We start from the raw sequence: 18,723 nt of genomic DNA on the forward strand, positions 1-18,723 counted from the left end.
ATGGCTGTTTTTCTACTCCTTACTAACACCATATTTTGATATAATTTACCCTTTGTTTTCATAGTACTCATAAAAATAGTTATATTTTGGCAAAGGAGTGACTCACTGAATTGCATCCCAAACATCTTATCAGCCCAGATATAGTACAAGCTCCAAACCCAACAGCTGCAACTACCTTTTATTCTGGACCTAACTCAAGTGCCAAGTGTGATTTTTCTGAGCCTGGATAAAGTCTGGGCTTGGATTTGGATTTCAAATCAGCCATCTGAGATGTGTTTGGATATACATTTTTTTTGCTACAATCCTGACCTAAATGACTCTTTGTGGAAATCAGGATCAGTTTAAATATGTACCACACCTCTGTTCCGTCAGGGATCACTTTAAGTCTGACAGCAGACAGTCTTTCTCACACAAAGCTGTGATTGAATCTGGCCTCTGGCTGAAACAGCTAACATGAAGAAGGGACACGAGGTATCAATCTCCCTTGAGATGGTGAGGCTTCAGTTCTCATCAAATTCATGAGGAGATTCTGGGCGGAGAGAGGAATAGTCTGTATAGTGATGAGGTCTTCTTTTCACTAAGCGTCTGCTGGGTCAGAGCTTCTCTAAGCACAGGACCCAGGAGAAGGGACGGGAATGGAAACAGGGAGGAGGAAAACATGGGGGAAGTGAAGGGATAGAAGGCTGGACAACTGAAAAGAGCAAAAATTGTTGCATCCAAGTAACAATTGCAGAGCAAACCTCATCTCCTCTTGTATGTTTGGAAAGCACCCAGAGCACTGCTAATGCTGACCCACTAACACTGATGTCACTTCTGAGTTGTGTAAGCAATTCTTAAAAGCTTCTTTTGGTCTGGATAGGTTACTTTCAATAAAATATCCAATTAAGAACAGAGGTAATGCTATGTGGCACCTCGAATATTACCAACAAACCTCAAAACCATTGCAGACCAACAATTATTCACTCAGTGGAGAACGACTTCAAATAGGGAGACACAAGTCCAAGCTGTATCCTGCAGTTATTCACTGAGATCTAGAGGCTGTCACACAGCCTGTAGAGCAGTCTGGATGCAGAAGGTGACATCAACTGTTTTGTAATATGGTGCTCTGCATTGCATTTCTCTCCTACCATATCATACATAGTAGGGACATCTCCTGAAGGAATTGTAGCTGCAAAACCCTAGAACTGTGGATATCAAGGCAAAGCCCCATTCAAGAGAGTAGCTGATATTATGGAGGAGAGTGTTTTTATTACTTACCGTTATTGCCAAATACTTAAGAACCATAGTGGGATCTACAAAGATATAAAACAAGTTGGACAAGGAATTCAAATAGCGTCTTTTTATCTCTTGTTTTGTTTGCAGTCTAAAATAGACAAAATATCAGATACTATGTATGAGCCAAAGCCTGATGTGCCGTTCCATGTTCAAACTGTTACCTCCACAGTCCTTCCTCCTTTTCTACCCCAGTTTCTGGGCCTCTATATTCTCTTTCCTGTGCGCATCTCTCTTCCCCTTATCCCATTTCTAGTTTGCCTTCTTCACATCAGAGCCTGAGCTTACTGAGTTCACATCCCACTGCTGACACTTCAGTGGGTGAGATGGCGGGTGGAAGAGACTCAGAGCGCGCTCCGAACCACTGGACCAGCAGTAACAACTGCAGAACAGGGTAAAGGAAGACACGTGCATCTTCTTGGCACTCTTGGGAAAGCAATCACGTTACTATCTCCAGGCTTTAATTTTTCCATGCCTTTAGCGTTTGTAATGACTGCAACAATCCATCCGTAAGTTCACAACAGGTTGGATTTGTGTGTGTGTAACCTTTACAAATTTCTCCAGGAAAAATTAGAACAGTGAGAATATTTTCATTCCACCTTCAAGTTGACCCAAAACTTTTTTCCTAAAAAAAATTCACTCAAACAAATTTTTATCTCCCTGAATTATTATTTTATAGGACTTTGTAAGTAAAAGAGTTTCTTAACATCTGTGTGAACCCATGAAATACCAAAAACTACTTGAATCTTCTTTGTTTGGTCAAAGCTATAAATGGCTGACAACTGTTGCTCAGCTCCACCTGGAAAATGAAAGGCATCAAATGTCAGATCCTTGGACATAATTACAAGACCTTGTACACAATCCAATAGCACACTGTTGGAAGCACAAAGATAAATGTGTTCTTACATTTTGTAAAAAGAAATGGAAAAATCTGCAGTGTAGCCTAGATCTTTTGTTCTCATAAATTTTCAAAGTCTCAGTAAGCCACAGCGCAGAGAGTATAGAACAAAATCAGCTCAGCTACTTTCATAGGGAAAAAATGGAATGATATGAACAGCTTCCCAGAGCAACCAGGAGGATGGCAAGTCCTGCTTTATTATTTCATCTTCTGCTGCAAGTGCCAGTTCCAGACAACTGTACTGGTAATATTCACGATTACGTTCTCTCCCTTTTTGTTTGTATGGATCTCTGTGTAGAAGCTGGAGTGGGTTTCAGCTTCTACGTATCTAAATGTAGGGGACTGAAGGAAGGGCTTATTTCAGTTGTGTCAACATAGGTGCTTTTTGCCATTTGAGATGCTCTGGGTCATCCCACCTGACCTCTGTCTGCCTACCCAGAAAGACATAGCTGACCCAGTGTCCCATAGGTGCTATGAGAGCCCTGAGCAGATGCCTCCGATGCCGTAGGGCAGTTCAGATTACACTAGGTAACTATGTTTAGGCAATTGAACCAGGTCCTAGGTGTCTACATAGTTGCTCCTGTTCTGAGCTTTCTTCAGTAAAGATGTAATCCATGGAGTTAATGGAGTCTAGATACCTTTCAGTGACCAAAAATCCACTTCAGGGTGAGCTGGGGCTATCCAGAGTGTCAGAAATAGGGCTGATAAACCGATGATATTATCACTATAGTTATCTGGGATGTTCTGCTAGGACTGGTGCTGAAAGTTCAAAAACAAGCAAGAAAAAGAGCAGCTCAGGATTAGTCTGAAGTTTGTAGACATTTGACCTCTCTGACATGAGATACAAACATTGCTAACCTCTACAGCATTTCAGATAAAGAAGGTGACGTTTTTTCAAGTGGCATAGATTTTGCAGTTTTTAAAAGGACTACATTGAATGGCAAAGAAAGGACATTTAGTGGATTTTGTTCTTCTGTCACACTCCTACGTACAACAGAAATCTGAATTATGTTTTTAAAATAGAGTCTTTGTTTTTGCAGTCTATTTACAAGTAGTTAGACAGCTAAAAAGACAATTCATTTTGTCCTGCACACGCAGAGATCTTAAAACGACTCCTTCCAGTTTCAAGTCTTACTGTCAGCGAGTTAGAGGTAGTCTTACGGAGTATTTCTTCTTATACAATAGATATCTGATTCCTTTCTGTTTCATTAGCAATTCAGCCTTAGTTTTCTGAAACTGTGCTTTAATAGGTAGGTAGATAGATACGGTGCAAGCTATTGCAGAAAGCTGCACCATGCCGGCTCGTCTGAGTCTGAAGGCAGCACTGTGGAGTTCTCAGTACTCGACAGCTAACCAGCACTCGTACTCATCCTACGTGCAAAACGTATGGATTTCCTTTCCTTGTAAGCAGCCTGCTGCTGTGCAGATGGATGCAGTCTGCAGGACACCCCAGGGATGAAACATGCGCTTAGTCAGAATGTCATAATTTCTCCTGGGTGTGCTACTGATGATTACAATGGTATGTTCACACGCTGTATATCATTCAGCCACTAGTGATCAGCGTCAGTGTCAGTGCTGCAGTTCTGTTCCCATGAACGGTTTAATGACTGATTTCCAAAGAGACTGCTAGAACAATGCTAAACACTTCTGAAAAATCCCACTGTTGGGATTTCTGTGTACTTTACTGATGTCCAGATGGGAGGTGAGTTTTTTCTGGTTTAAAAATTTGGAGCTCAAGTTGTGTATAAATCTGTTTGCTTGGGTCTTATAATATGCAGTTTTCTTTTATAAGTGCCTGCTATTAAAGAAGGGCTATGAGGGTCCTTATGCTGGGACCATAGTGACTTTCCTTAGAAAAAGAACGTAAACCTGGATCCGGATTTTCTTGAAGTGAGGGCAGATATGAACCCTATTAGTCAGTCCAATGTAACATACATGGGAAGTCCTGTTACGTATATCCGAAGTTCCGGTGTGGCATAGTGCTTAGCACAAGCCATTTCCACCCGTAGGTTACAGGTAAGAGACTGTTGTCAGTCTTTGCTGGGAAAGATCCTTTAACTGGAAACCCAGGGTAGCCCTGAGCTTAAAAATAGGAGTCGGGTTGTGCAGTGACCAAGCACTTGTTCATGGTACCTCCTCGGGCTGGTGGAACGTTGCTGAGGACCAAGCGTTTTGCTTCCAGGAGAGTCGAGCTCTCCCCTCCGCTCCCGCACCAGGAATGCTGGTTTTCCCCTGGCTGCCGAGTCCCGTAAATGTCGCTGGCGGCACCAGCTTCCCTTTTATGGAGCAGCAGCTTTCCTGAAGCACAATTGCACTGGAACGCAAACGTCTTCCTGTTGGAATTGCTGCTATTTGTCTGTAAATAAATCCAAGATTTTTTTTTTAATGTGTTTTTGTTGGGTGTGTAAATCTATATTTAGGAACCCAATTGAGTGGCCTTTTTTCCCAAGCAGCTGCTGACCACTCAGATGTACTTTTGTTTAGCCGTCTATCAGTAAGCTACTCCCTGCTGAACTTGGGAGATATCTCAGAGGCAGAGAGCCAGCAGGCCTAATTCTTTCCAAGTCCTTTGGGCTTCTAGTTGCCTTTCTAGTTGCCTACTGCAGGCTTTCAGAGACCCCCGACTAATGGGAGATCTGCAGGAACAATGACTGACATGGAATTTAGGCTGAGGCTGCACTTGTGTCAGCTGATGGGTTTATTTCAGCAGCTGATGACAGCTTGAGCACAGGGCCGCCCCTGCCAGACTCTTCCCTGTCCTTTTGGTGGGGGCCATGAAGGTACGTGAGGTAGGACCACAGCAGACTCGGCACCGTAGGCGCTCTGCAGGGGAGTCTGCAAACGCAGCAGCATGAAGGTGATGGTGCAGTGTTGGACCAGACCTGAGGGATTGACGAAACCCTCTGCGTGGGTATAAGAGAGAGCAGAATTCGATCTGTAGTACTGTTTTCAGTGCCTCGATTTGGAAAAATATTTGATCAATATTTTTTGCAATTAAGTGGAGACTTGGAGATTTTTATTCCCAGAGAAGCACAGTTAGATAAAAGGAGGGAAAATGTTTAATCTGGGTATCAACCCATTCCAGCAAACAAATCCTTTTCAACCTCCAACTTCAACTGTGTACCAGGTGAACGCACTGTGCTGTTGGGCACAGGAAACGCTTGCATGACGGTGTCACTTACAAGGGTTTACAATCTCACTTTTTTTTCTGGATGCAAGTGACAGTACTGCAAGTTTCTTTATATAAACATATTAACATATATATTTACATGTACTGAAAAAACCCATCATGTTGACTTCACAGAAACTCACCCACTGATCCTTTGGGTAAAAAGTAATCACAGTTGGCCGGCTAAGACATCATAATTGCGCACCAAGTAATTACATTTGGAAGCTTCTGCTGCAATTTAACCCAGTCATTACATTATTTTTTTTTTTAGAGGGTTTGTGAACTAAAGTTGTTACAAATGGCAACCAGCCCAGTGGCTCAGCAGCAAAACAAGGTTCTGTCATGCTGGAGACCCCAGTTCAAGGACAGACAAAGTGTCTTGGGCGTTGAGCCAACGCACACGAGCTGCGCTCCAGCAATGGCAGGGCAGCTTTTTGTGAGGAGAAGGGGCCAGTGAGTAATTCCAATCACTTCGCCTGAAATGTGATGCTACCAGATGTAGAGGCCACAACAGCTTGAACCCTGCCCTCACAGCCACAAAGAAAGGATATTAAATACATACCAATGGGGAGGAAGAGCCATGAAAATGTGGAGGAAAAATGTGTAGTAAAATCTTTCCTGCGCTCTAATTGCAACTTTGGCGTTCTCTGAAGGATACGTGACTAAAAAAGCAAATCCACCATTATATTTGCAGACACTTCAGTTAACTGATACGATTGTTAGCTGAACCTTGGAAAGGGAGCAGTCAGGGGTTAGCGTGGTCTCTGCATGGGACTGATTTAAAAATGCAAGAGGAATGTCCCATGTGGGCACAAGGAACTTACCTTGAACAAATATTATCTTGAACAAAAAAATTATCTTGAACAAATTATCTTGAACAAAGCCATATTTTGAACCTACACCAACAAAAAGCAGATGAGAATCTGGCCCATGTACTTATAAAGGGGGCGGGGTTGGCCATATAAAGCTGAAACTGTGCTGTTTGATAGACTCAGCAAGTGAAAAAGCTATGAGTGAAAACATTGTGCTGTTAATGACAAAGTACAATCTTTCTCTTCACTTCAGAATCACTGATGGACTGTATTTAAAAATATGGTATGAATGTTCAGGGAAATTAATTTTTTTCTGCTGTTGTTTTGCACAAACTTTGGTATTGATGCAAAATGCAAGTTTGCACTGAAAACAGAAACCTATAGAACTGACAGGCGCACTTAAACTACTTAGGAGTCACATCAGCCACATTTATTGGCATCTAAAGAATTGTTTATAAAAATGTAGAGCCGCTTTTAATTACTTTCCTTTATTTGTCTTAGATCTCCAAGATGCAGACACTGCCATATGGAGTACTAGAACTACATCCCCCCCTTTAAACGCTGTTACCTCTGGGCCTGAAAATCTGCTGAAGAGTAGCACAGAGATGTTCATCAGAAATGTGACTGAGCACTTCAGTAAAAATCTCATTGAAAACCTTTACTTTGACTTGAAATCTGCAGTAACAGAGAAAGCCTGGATTCCAGCAACTACTCTTCAATACTCTAGCGCTACAGAAGAGGTAAGGCAGAAGAATTATTGATTGATTCTTATTAAGCCTGCTCCACTCTGTGGAGCCTGATAGCTATTACAGGTGGATGTTCCGTGAACTGGAAAAAAACAGCTACAGGACTAAGCTTTGTTCTTTATTTTGGCAAGATACTTTCTTCATGCTGATAGTGCCCTTTCCTAGAAGCGCAGCTGCAGAAAAACTCTGCCTCTTCTGTACAGCCCAGTCCTGGTGTGCACAATGCATTGGGAAAATCTCTCGGCATGAGGGAAATGCTCAGGATACTTGAGGAGCAGTGGAAAGCTCATGGATGTGGGAGAAGCTACAGGAGCCTGGGTGTCTGCTCTCTGACTTAGGCTCTGCCATCCGTTTGTTGCACGACATGAGGGTCTAGCTCTAATTACTCTCTAAGAATCACAGTATGGTTTATGACCTTATTTAGGATAATTGAGTCCTGAGATTACATACATGGTTGGCAGATTAAAGCAAGTGAAATCTGAATGCTTTAACTTACCTTACAAGGAACCCTGTCCTTGACCCTGGTGAGCTTATCTACTGACCGATAGGCAGAGTGGAGACACGCAGCCGCTTCTTGATCTCTGCTCTCTCCAACCACAAACAGCCCTGGCAGGGGAGGGGAACGGGGATGCCAGCCCCATCCATAGGTGCAGCTGACAGTGGGCATTCAGTACCGCCGCATCAGTTTCCACTCTCTTTTTTTTTTTCTGTGTGTGGGCAAGGCACAGTTAAGTGATTTGAGAGCAAATCTGGAATCGTCATCGGCAAAAAGCGTACAATAAAGCATGCAGGACATTATTGGTCACTGCATCGACATCAACAGCGGTTTAGAACTGAAAATCCCTAAATTCCCTGTGGCTTCTTGTCCAGGAGACCACACTGCATTCAGTATATTGGGGCAGGCAAACATATTGTTTCAGTTACTACATTGGGTGTCAATGTTACTCTGGATGAGACTAAGAAATGTGTTTTGTATTTGGGAGGGCTGTGGACAGAGCAATCTGTACAATCTGGTATGAACAACATCAGTAGAGACAGGGAGAAAGGAGAAGCAGTGTCACCCAGGACTATGTTGACCCAAATAACCAGCTCGAAGGTTTACAGGCCCTGACACTGCTGTTCTGGTGCTGCTGAAGGAAAGGGCCTGAGCTGATGATGGATGCACTGCATCCTGTTCCACGGCTGATGGAGACGGTTCTTTTAAAATAGGATTATTCTGCCTTGGTGCAGGCAGGCTGAGCTAATTTCCCCATGCCCTCTGTCCAAATGCATACCTCCTGCAGAGAATTCCAGTCTCCAAATGGAAATGTCCTATATAATATAGTATTATCCAAACTGCCAACAGCACTCCTCCTGAATAATCCCAACAGTGCTAGAGAAATGGCACCTTTTGAACTGAAGCTACTGCCTCCTGCGTTCCTACCCCAGTTCACCTCCTGATTCACATAAGCCGTGCTGAGCAAGTTGCTTAGGTCAAAGCTTTCCAACCAGAATCCTGGGTGATAAGCACTCTAAGCATATCCATGAAAAAAAAAAAAAATCATTAATATCTGTGCCTTAGAGCCTCCAGACGGGTCTGGACATTTGAATCTAGATACACCAATTTAGACACGCAAACTTAACATCTTTGGCCTCCATCTCTCAGTTTCCCTGTCTTTAGAGTGGAGTTAAAAACATTTTAGTCAAACTAGCAGGGACGTTTAAAGGATTAACCGGATTTAACGTGATACTTTGAAAACACATCGACTAGACTAAGTAAGCGCTGAGTGCTGTTCGGAAGACAATACCTCCTATGAACTGCATCTGCCCAGGCTAGGTCCTCTTCTTTGTAGAAGTAAAGCCTTGATGTTATTTGGCTGTGAGCGTACCCATTTGGGAGGGGGGGGGGGGCGTGCAACGGTGACACTTCAATCGAACAAAATGTTTAGTTTAGGGCAGCCTTGGATTTCAAGTAAAACTGCAGCTTGCACTTTCAAGCCATGACAAAAGCTATGCAAAGCCCATTTCCTCTTGATTAGAGAGACAGAGAGAGAGGCTGGTGTTAAAAAAAAAAGAACTCAGGAAACCTTGGGAAAGTGTCTGAAAGGGGCTTTGGAGCCTGCTATTAGAGACACATCCGGCCACTCCCAAAACTCACTTCCAGTCCTTTTTTTTTTTCTTTTTTTTTCTTTTTTAATTAATTTCTTGGCTTGCCACACAGATCGGTAAGCGTTAAAGGCTGTGTGACTGCCGATTTGCTAAAAGCCCATTTATTCAATACCAATCTGGAAATAATTATTCGTATCATGTTGGCTATTCTATATAAATATCTTGTCACCAGTGAATTGTGGACCCCTCCTGTTTTATTCCAGTGCTGGCACAGACGTCTGTGTCAGACCTTGCCCTTACAGCAGCTTTGTGCTGGATAATGTGCAGAAGGAAGTCTCAAAACCCTTAATACACTGGTACTTTCCTACTATTATAGCAGAGTAGTTTCAAAGATTTTACAATAGCAAGAATAAGAGAAATAAAGTGGGAACTTCTAAATTATGGGCAACGCTGAGAAGGAGCAGCATCCCTTTTCTCCACACATTATCTTCTGTTAGCTGGAAGAGACAGACAGACATTGCCAAGGGTCTTTAAATTTTATTTTGTAGGTTCAATTCCTTTCCTGAATTTTAAAAGTTTGCACTGTTGGGTTCCTTTCACATATTACATTTACTTAACTAATTTACACCTATATATCTGAATTATATCTTCCCTGCAAATTCGGATTATGGATGTTTTCAAAAATCCTTACAATGTGAGCTCCACTTTCCAAGAAAAGGCAGGTTATTCCACATATTGCCATTTTCAGAGAGGGGTTTGAAGTAATCCAAACATCCCGATAAGCCTTCAGATTTGCCCTCCTCCAGTGCTGGAAAAATATTGGTGTGGTTTATGCCATTAGGTCCAAAAAGCATGATCATCTAAAGATGAATTTACACTGTCAAACTCTCTGACCTTGAACTGATTACAAGACACCTATGTCATTTTAGTCCCAGTTTAGGTCTAATACACACACACACACATCATGTTTTCCATCAATGGTTCATTTGTTAATGGTACTAGCTCTCTGGGGCACGGTCCCTCCTTTTGTCTGAAGTACGTAAAACATCTCTTCCAAGGGAGAACTTGTTCTGCAATTCTTACGAGAATGGCATAATAACCAATATCATCATTTAAGGTGATGTTCATAAAGTTATTAATCATCCCAAGCTTCGCAGAGTAAAGCCCAACACTTTCAGCTCCATGTCCCTAGGACCGGGCATGGATCTCCACAGGGAGAGATGAAGCTTTCCACAGGTGCAGGTACCACCCACGAGCGCTCAGACCTTCAGTTTCTGAAGAATGAGAGCTAAGGTTTTTCAAACATTTGTGTCTTGTTTGACAGGCTGATGCACAGAAAAATCTTACAGCAGCAGCTCCCCTAAAAGGCAGCACCTTTTTCTCCCTAAAATGGGGCAAAAGTAAAATGGAAATGGTGAATTTGCTTGGGGCGCTGCTTTTAAAAGTTAAAATCCCACACGCATCATGCAGTACAGAAAGATGCAGAAAAGTGCCATTCCCGTTGAAGAAAAGTCAAATTCCTCCCCTGTATCCAATCTCAAATTTACCCCACGGCCTCTAGTTTATTGTCTGTTTGGATATCTGAAGGTCCAAAACCCTTCTGGCTATGGTTCTTCTCCCTTACGCCAACCCACATACACACATACGTGAGTTTTAAGGAGCTTAAACATAAACAAGAAGGGAACGGACAGGCATGACAGAGATGGAGAGCTGTGCAGCAGCTGCGGCCGAATTCGGAGTTGCGCGCAGCTCGTTTGGGGCAGCCTGAAAACAGGGTGACTTTCTTGCTTTCCGTGGCGTGTGTAATTTTAGCTTGGGAGTTATTCAGGGGATGCGGGAAGGAATTGTTTCAAGGACACAAGCCGATGCGGAACAAAACAGAACGCTGAGATAACTTGGCCGCTGACAGACGGGCTTCTACTCCGTCTGCCGCGCGGGCAGCAGCTCGGCATGGGGCTCTGCCGGGAGTCTTCTTGCTGCAATACCTCCGGTCGCGGTGCCGCAGGGAGAGGATGGAGGCCTCGGTGGTCTGCATCTAACCCCTAAAAACGTCTGCGTTTGGGACACGGGAGTTGGAACGGTGGTTTAAGGATGGCTGAGGCCAAGAGGAGGGTGGGCCAGGAGATGGGGTGACAGGCGAGGAGAGGTGGCCATGAAGGCAGGGCAAGGCGGCGTCGAGCGAGGTGCGGCCGGCGTCCCACAACGGCATCACCTGAGGGGGCAAAGGGCCCCCCCCAAGAGCCAGGAGGAACGCGGGGAAAGAAGCCCCGGGGAGGAAGCGGAGAGGAAGGAAGGGATGTGGGGTGGGAGAGGAGCTGGGACCCACAAGGAGCGAGGGACGGCATCCCGGGACCCGCCGCCCGCCGCCGCCCCCCGCCCGGGGGGCGCGGGGGGCGGCGGCGGGCGGCGGGTCCCGGAGGAGGCGCGGGGGGGTTGGCCGGGCTTCACCGCCCGCAAGAAGGGGCGAGGAAATCGCCTCTTGATTGCGGAAGTCGGCGGGAAGGGCTCCGGCAGAGTCAGCCCGGGTCAGAATGGCAGCCTGGGAAGCGGCGGCCGCCGCCTCCCCCGCCTCCTCCGCTCCTCCTCAACCGCGGGCGGGCGGGCGGGCGACGGGCAACCCCCCCCCCCCACCACCACCACCACACACACCACCACCGCCCCCCCACCCCGATCCACACACACCCCATCCCATCCCACCCCACCCCGGTGGCCGGGAGGCGGCGAAGGCGGCCGGGGTAAGCCCCGATCGCATGCAGCAAGCGGGCGGCCCGGCAGAGGGCTCGGCCGCCGCCGCGGGGAGCCCGGGCCGGGGAGCGGGGGGGGGCCCCCGGGACCCGCCGCGGCCACTTCGCTTCTTCATCGCCCCCCCACCCCACCCCACCCCACCCCACCCCGCCGCCTCCCTTCCCCTCTTCCCCTCCCCGCGAGGGTTTTCGGGGTTAAAAACTATCGGCGATGCTGAGCTATGGAGCGGGATTCGCCTTGTGGACGGCGTTGGCCCTGACCAAGGTGAGCTGTGCCGGGGAAAGGGGTGGGGGGCGGGGGGGATAGGTGCGGGGGTCGCCCCTCGCAGGTCCCAGCCGAGCCCGAGGGGGTGGGCACAGGCCGGGTTTGCCCCGCACCGGCACCGCACGAAGCGGGGCCGGGGGTCGGGGAGGCGAACCCAGGGAGAACGCCGGCGCTGCCCGGCGGCTCTCCCCGAACTCTTCCCGCTGTCTCTCTCTCTCTCTCCGCAGGCCGCTCCGGGGGAGGCGGCGGGACCGGGATGCATCGCCAACCTGACGGAGCGGCGGGTGGCCGGGCAGAGCCTGCGGCTGCGGTGGGACGCCGCCGGCCGCGCCTGCAACTTCAGCCTGAGCGGGCGCTCCGAGGACGGGGAGGCGGCCGGCTGCCAGCCCGCCCCCGCGGGCAACGGCTCCTACGGCTGCAGCCTGCGGGGCCTGCAGGCCGGCACCTGGTACCACCTCCGCATCGAGCCGCTGGACGGCGGGGAGGCGGTCAACATCTCCCTGCAGACAGGTAGGGGCGCAGCGCGGCGCCGCAGGTGCTCGGGGGCCGGGAAGGGACGCCGGGCTTCTCCTTCCCGTCCCCCCGGGTTCGGCCGGCTGTAAGAGGAGGGGGGCGACGCATTTACAGTTACTGTAAACCCACAGTGCTTGCTGAACGTAGCTCTCCGGCGCTTGAGGTGTCTTTACCCCGCTGCCGGGCATCATCACTGCCTAAAGTTAAGCCAGCAGGCTGGAAAGGAGACGGTGCTGTGCAGAGAGAGCAGGTCGGTGCCGGGAGCACGTTTCTGCCGCTCCTCAACCCCTTCGGCTGCCATCCAGCAGAATGCTTTAAGAAGTAGTAGCCTGTAACATCCTTTATGCTCATGCAAACCTATTGGCTTTGTAGTTCCTCAGGTGACAGCTTATTTACTGTGTTTAAAATGCAATCTATTTAATGGCAGGTAGATCCTGTTCAAGCACGGTTTACTGTTTCAGCCCATTTCTATACTTTTATTCTGTCTAACCAGAGTCTAAAAGTCAGAAAGTAAGGCTGAAGCTTCTTGCTTGTACGTTTTCCTTGAATACAAGCAGTGAGGTGTTACGATGTGCAGTTGCGTGCGAGCGCTCACAGTGTCACATCCATGACTGGCTGTAAAAGTGTTCCAACAGCCTGCCAGGTTGCTGCCAAGGAAAGCCCGCTTTCTGCCTGCGTGTTTGTGTGTGCATGTGAACAACTGGGCATTTCACAGCAATGAACAACATAGAGCCACTGGCTGCCGTGGCAGAATTGGACTCTTTCTACCTGTATTAGCGTTTTCTTAAAGATGATGAAATATAGTATTGTCCAACGTCTGACTGGTGGTAACACAAGACTCAAAACAGAGATGTCTTAAATGAGGTCCATCATGAAATGCCTCCCTGATTTGCTCCTAAAGTCTTAGCTTTGGAGAGGTATTTTGCAGTATTAGTGTTGAAGATTGAAACAGCCAAATACTTAACAGTTACCGGTTCAGAGACATTGTTTACTGTCAGACCCTTTTACCTGCATTAACTGTACAGATGCATTAAATACCCTCTATTAGTTTGCTTTGGTAATTCAAGTTAAAAAAAGTCTAGTGACAAGTCTGCTGGTGTGATAGCTGTAAGGTAAGCTCAAGTCATGTCACTTGGTAAAAATGAGCAATGGTTTCTAGGCAGACAGTGATCTAAATCAGTGTCATACATCACGAGAACTGTTTTTAATATTGATGACTTTTAATTTGAAAATTGAAGGAATAAATCAACCGTTATCAGAATGACAGGTATAAATCACCATCGTTGCAGGATAGTAGAGATCTATTATTGAACACTTATGTCAAAGTAGAGAAAAAGATACCACTTTAGACCGCATTTTGATTAATGCATAATCATTTAGACAGGAACTTGTCATTTATGATTTTTTTTTTAATCAGTAAATAGATTTTGCAAGACTGTAAGATGATAAAAGTGATTGGAAGCAACTGCTGATTATAGTGATATTATGTAGCAGATGTCAGAGTGAAATGACCGATTGAAGTTTAAGCTGAAATACTACAAATTAGTGGACCATAGTTGAAGTGAGGTTTATGTTTGGATATCAGAGATCAGTCAAAAGCGTGAAATAAGAATAGAGGAACCATGGAGGTTTCCTACAGACAGCTACTCAGATTGCTCCGTGGTTCCTCTATTCCCTTGATTCAATTACATCCATTGCATTGCTTGATCATGTTTAAAATACATAATTAGCTCCAAAACTTGTCAATTTATTTTTTTCTAAAGAACGTAACAGGGTTTGTTATGCCTGTCAACAAGCCATGTTGTACTGTCAATACTGTGCATTTCAATGCAGAATGAGGGAGGATTATTCCTCTGTACGGTTCCACTAGGGGCAGCATTTTAAACCAGCTTTCTGGAAACTCTTTTTCACCTGTTCCTTTGTAACTTGATGTCAGTAGTTTTGTTTTACGATCTACCGAGCCTGAATGTCCGTAGGCATGTGATCCTGGAAACTATCCTGTGAATATGGAAGTATGAGCAATATTTTCAGCCGTATTGTAAACAAAATTCCCACCGATTTGAATGGTAGCGGAACTGAGCTATCATGGGCTGTCTAAAAATATGATGCCTGACCATGGTGCTCAGAGAGGTTCCCTTCCTGAGTCCTTTGTCTAAGAAAGATGGGCTAAGCTGTCCTTTGGAGGTGCCCAGCTTTCTCCCCTGACTATACAAAGAGCCTAGGTTAAACCAGGCACCTGAAGTTTAGATGGTTGAGGGTAAATGAGAGGAATCCCATCTCACATGTTTACTTTTGCAAAATGAGGTTTTGAACATCTGTATCGTCTTGATGCAATAAGTGTACACAAGAAAGTCTCAGATTTGTTTATATACCTAGTTCAGAAACTTTAACTTTTGGTCATATTCGATCCTGTTGAAATTTTCATGTACTTGCTCCTGTTCTGAGTTCACTTTTCATCATGTTTCTTATACAAAGTGCTGGAGTAGCTAAGCCCATAAAATACAAAATATTTTGTTAGACTTTGAGTGTGATCTGTTCTGATTAAGGACTTAGGGTGAAAGCGATCAATAATGTGTACCGTAGTTGCAGTGGTAATCTGAAGGCTTGGAGAGGACCAAATCCCTAACTTAATTTGACCTTTGGAGTATTTAATTTCACATAAAAATCATAGTAATGACAATGAGTTAAGTCTATGGTGTTTGCAAGTTTGATATTCCAATAGAGTAAGTACGCAGCTCACCAAGACCGCAGAAACTCTCCAGTAACACAAGACCCTTTGTGAATCTTTGAGTAGAGAAGCAGGTTTTATTTCATTTGTGTATGAATAGATCTAAAATCTACTAAGGTATGGAATACTCATACAGTAATCCACACTAGTCCACCAAGGTGGAGTCTGTTATTTCTCTCTACTCAAGGAATTTTGATCTATGAGTTATCAATTTAAAATGGCAAGTATTTAATCCTCTAGAGCAGAACTGAAATACGTCCTCCAGAATGATGGAAAATACAATCACATATGCACTGTATAATCCAGGTATACACGGGCATGCAAACACGCATACAGTGTTGGCAGTTGTGCTATTTTGGTAGAATAGGAAATGAAGAAAAAAGCTGATAACGCCTTTTATCAGCTCTGAGCTACGGATACATTTTCCACTGCAAACCTGAGATTAGAGACATTAGTAGGCACAAGTCTGCATATTTATTTCTGATTAATACTTGCCATTTGTTGTGGTTTTTGAATATATATACTTAAAACATCACATAAAACCATACAACTACTCAGGATGCTTGGCATCGTAAAGTTGGGGTAACACATGCACCTGTCGATCCTTCATGTTATCTACTTTAGTGTGCTCAGTAAAACTATTACTGTGACTGAGAGCTACTCGATGACAAAAGACAATAGGGTAGTATCTTTCTTGATTTCAGATAAAATACTTTTTAAGTTCTCGGTTCTCCAAATGTCTGTGCACCAGCATAACTGTGTATTTCAGTGGTGTATTTTCAGTGACTGAGTAGGTCTTTAATTAAAATTCTAGTTAAAAACAATAGTATATGAACAGATCTTAAATTACAGTTAAATTTATTAATTTCAATTCAGAATTGAAATTCATTTGTGAAATATTGGTCTTGAGAGCCATGAAAAACAACTTGGCGATTCCCCTGCTTTCAAATATATCTTCTAAAATAGGCTTATAAATGCCATATTCAACATTGTTTTCTACAAAAATATTGCAATGATGTGTTTTGTTATGCCCTAATTGAAGCCACCTGTACTGAGAGAACTAACAGGTAAATAGATTTTTGTCAGGAAAACTGCTAAATATTTGAATGAAAAGAGATTAAAAATTCTGCCTTCTAAGACACAGTCTGATATTTTTTCCATTGTAATATGGAACTGTAAATGCCAGAAGCATGGCTTGGCCATGTGTTCACTCCTGTAAATTTCAAATTAGTTGGGACAAATCTGATTTATTAGGTATCTGTAGGAAGAACTACTGTGACATGGCTCTGACTGTATGCTGTATAATCCTATAATCCATAACTACGTAATGGTTATGCTCATTGTCTCAAAAGGCAGAGTACAAGAAGAATGCAAATAACCATTAAGCCTGTTTTAAAGATTTTCTAGGTTGCATATCATCCCAAAGAAATTAATATTTGTATTTAATATGAACAATGAAATCAACCCTCTTTACTTAATCTTCAGAAAAGTCCTTGTAAAGTATGTTACTGTTTTATGAAAAGGGAAAACTAGGAGAAAACTGGATGATTTGGTAGGACGATGGCTGAGACTGCAAGTCAGGAATTCCCCGTTACTCAATCCTGGGGCCGTATATCAGTTATTTTTTTTTTCTCCTGCGTAAGGCAGGGGTGTTTCTGTGCTTACAGACTGTATTCGGGAGTCATGTCATTGGGATTGGTGGTAACCATATCTACCATTTCTATAAAATGTATCTATAGCAGCTATGCACACAAAGTGAAAATGGGGGTGCAATATAATTAAAAAAACCTTAAGTCTTCTGGAAGACTCCTTTGTAGACCAGGGGACATCAATTCATATAGTATGAAATGGTATAAAAATACCTTTGTGAACATATTTTATTTCTGTGATATATCGGCGTTGTATCGTTGCCAGCAGAGACTTGTATAACAATGTAAATGGCTTTTTAAGTGTTTGTTTCCATCCAGGGCTCTTTCAGCCCAGGCACTTCCCAATCTCATTGTTCCTTTGTTCTAGCGGATGTACAAAGCACTGAGTGTTTTGTTTTCTGGACCAGATAGATTAGATAAAGTCTGATTTTCTGAACTTCACCTTCTAGGCACGCAACTCTTTTCTTTGCTAATGTACCTTAGAAGACAGATTGCCCAGGACAGTATAAGCACTTCTAAAAATCTAGGAGGTGTCTTCTTTTGTAGAATTTGGCAAATAATGTGGATTACTATGTTGATTACTTTTGCAGGACTAACAAGCAGTCAACTTTATCCTAACTTTGTCAGAGAGAAAGTTAAACTGCTCGATAGTTATTATGACTGTTGCCTTGATATCAGTCAAATTAAAACTTTTTCAGCTGCCTGTGCATCTGACCATATATAGTGCTGGAATTTATTTCTGACTCCCAAAGTTTGACCTTTCTGATTAGAACAATTGCCTTCAAGGAACAAGTTTATACCCCCACTATTCACTTTTGCCAGCATAATAGTCTTTCGTGGCTTAGTATATATTATAGGTGGAGCTGGTAGTCAAGCCTATTGTTAAGATTTCCTGACACTTTTCATTAAAACCTCCTGTCTCAATTGCTGTAACTGGGTGAAGTTTTAACTATTTGGCCTGAAGTTTGATGTACTTGGTCTTTGACTTGAGTTTTAATTTTTTTCTTTTTTTTTTTTTTTCATATTTAAGCAGAGTTAGTTTGGCCTTAAAGAAAGAGGTCAAGAAAAGGAGATAGTTATTTTTATTTAGTGATTTTGTTAATTTAGCTTTTGTCTCTTTTTCTGAAGAGCACTAGCGTCTCTGTGGTCCAAAGCAGTAATCTGAAATTAGGCAAAGACCTGGGTTCAAAGGGACACAGTATTTTTCGGAGCCACAGAGTCACAGACTGGTTGAGGTTAGAAGAGACCTCTGGAGGTCATCTAGTCCAAGCCCTCTGCTCAAGTAGCGCTACCTAGAACCGGTTGCCCAGACCACATCCATACAGCTTTTTGATTTCCCTTGAAATTCCTAATATAGTTAATTGACAGAGCATTGCACCAAAACCTGGCACCAGTATGTTCTCAGCAGAGCTTTATAAGAAGCAGTTAAACCCTCTGCACCATCCAGGCTTTGAAGAACTAGCCCCATGATACTCCTACCACTGTATTTGTAGGGTGGGGGTAGGTTCGATTTTGTCCTTTCAGCCTTTGCAGTGCAGTTTTTAATTACATGATCTCAGGTTCTTTTGACTGGTTCCCTGAACCAGGCAGCAATGACTGCATTGGAAAAATGCTTTTATTCTTCTGTGTTTAAGGCACCGTTCATATGGAGACCTCGATTCTCAGCCTGGATGCACCATACACTCCCTGTCTGATGCTAGGCAAGAGCAGCACAGACTGTACTCATGTGGAAGCCAAATCTAGTTGTTAAATTGTTAGGAAACCTTTATTCTTTAACTCCCCAACTTGTGAATGCTTGATTTTGCTGCTTTGGGTTGTTTTATGATACCTTTCTAATAC

The 18,723-nt window shown here is 44.2% G+C and overlaps 1 protein-coding gene across 4 annotated transcripts in view; it reads left to right on the forward strand.

The window, feature by feature from the left end:
• PTPRB (protein tyrosine phosphatase receptor type B) overlaps nucleotides 1–18,723 on the forward strand; it is a 64,385-nt gene that overhangs the window by 3,628 nt on the left and 42,034 nt on the right. For 3 of the 4 annotated variants that reach the window (XM_063322950.1, XM_063322951.1, XM_063322949.1), the window contains exons 3-4: nucleotides 6,653–6,891; nucleotides 12,222–12,504. In XM_063322950.1, the coding sequence (XP_063179020.1) occupies nucleotides 6,653–6,891; nucleotides 12,222–12,504 (522 nt within the window). Of the gene's footprint in view, nucleotides 1–6,652; nucleotides 6,892–11,718; nucleotides 11,995–12,221; nucleotides 12,505–18,723 lie in introns of those variants that run through there. The other variant, XM_063322952.1, reaches the window with a different exon arrangement.

Source organism: Chroicocephalus ridibundus, chromosome 1 (assembly GCF_963924245.1).
Source record: "Chroicocephalus ridibundus chromosome 1, bChrRid1.1, whole genome shotgun sequence".
Lineage (NCBI taxonomy): Eukaryota > Metazoa > Chordata > Aves > Charadriiformes > Laridae > Chroicocephalus > Chroicocephalus ridibundus.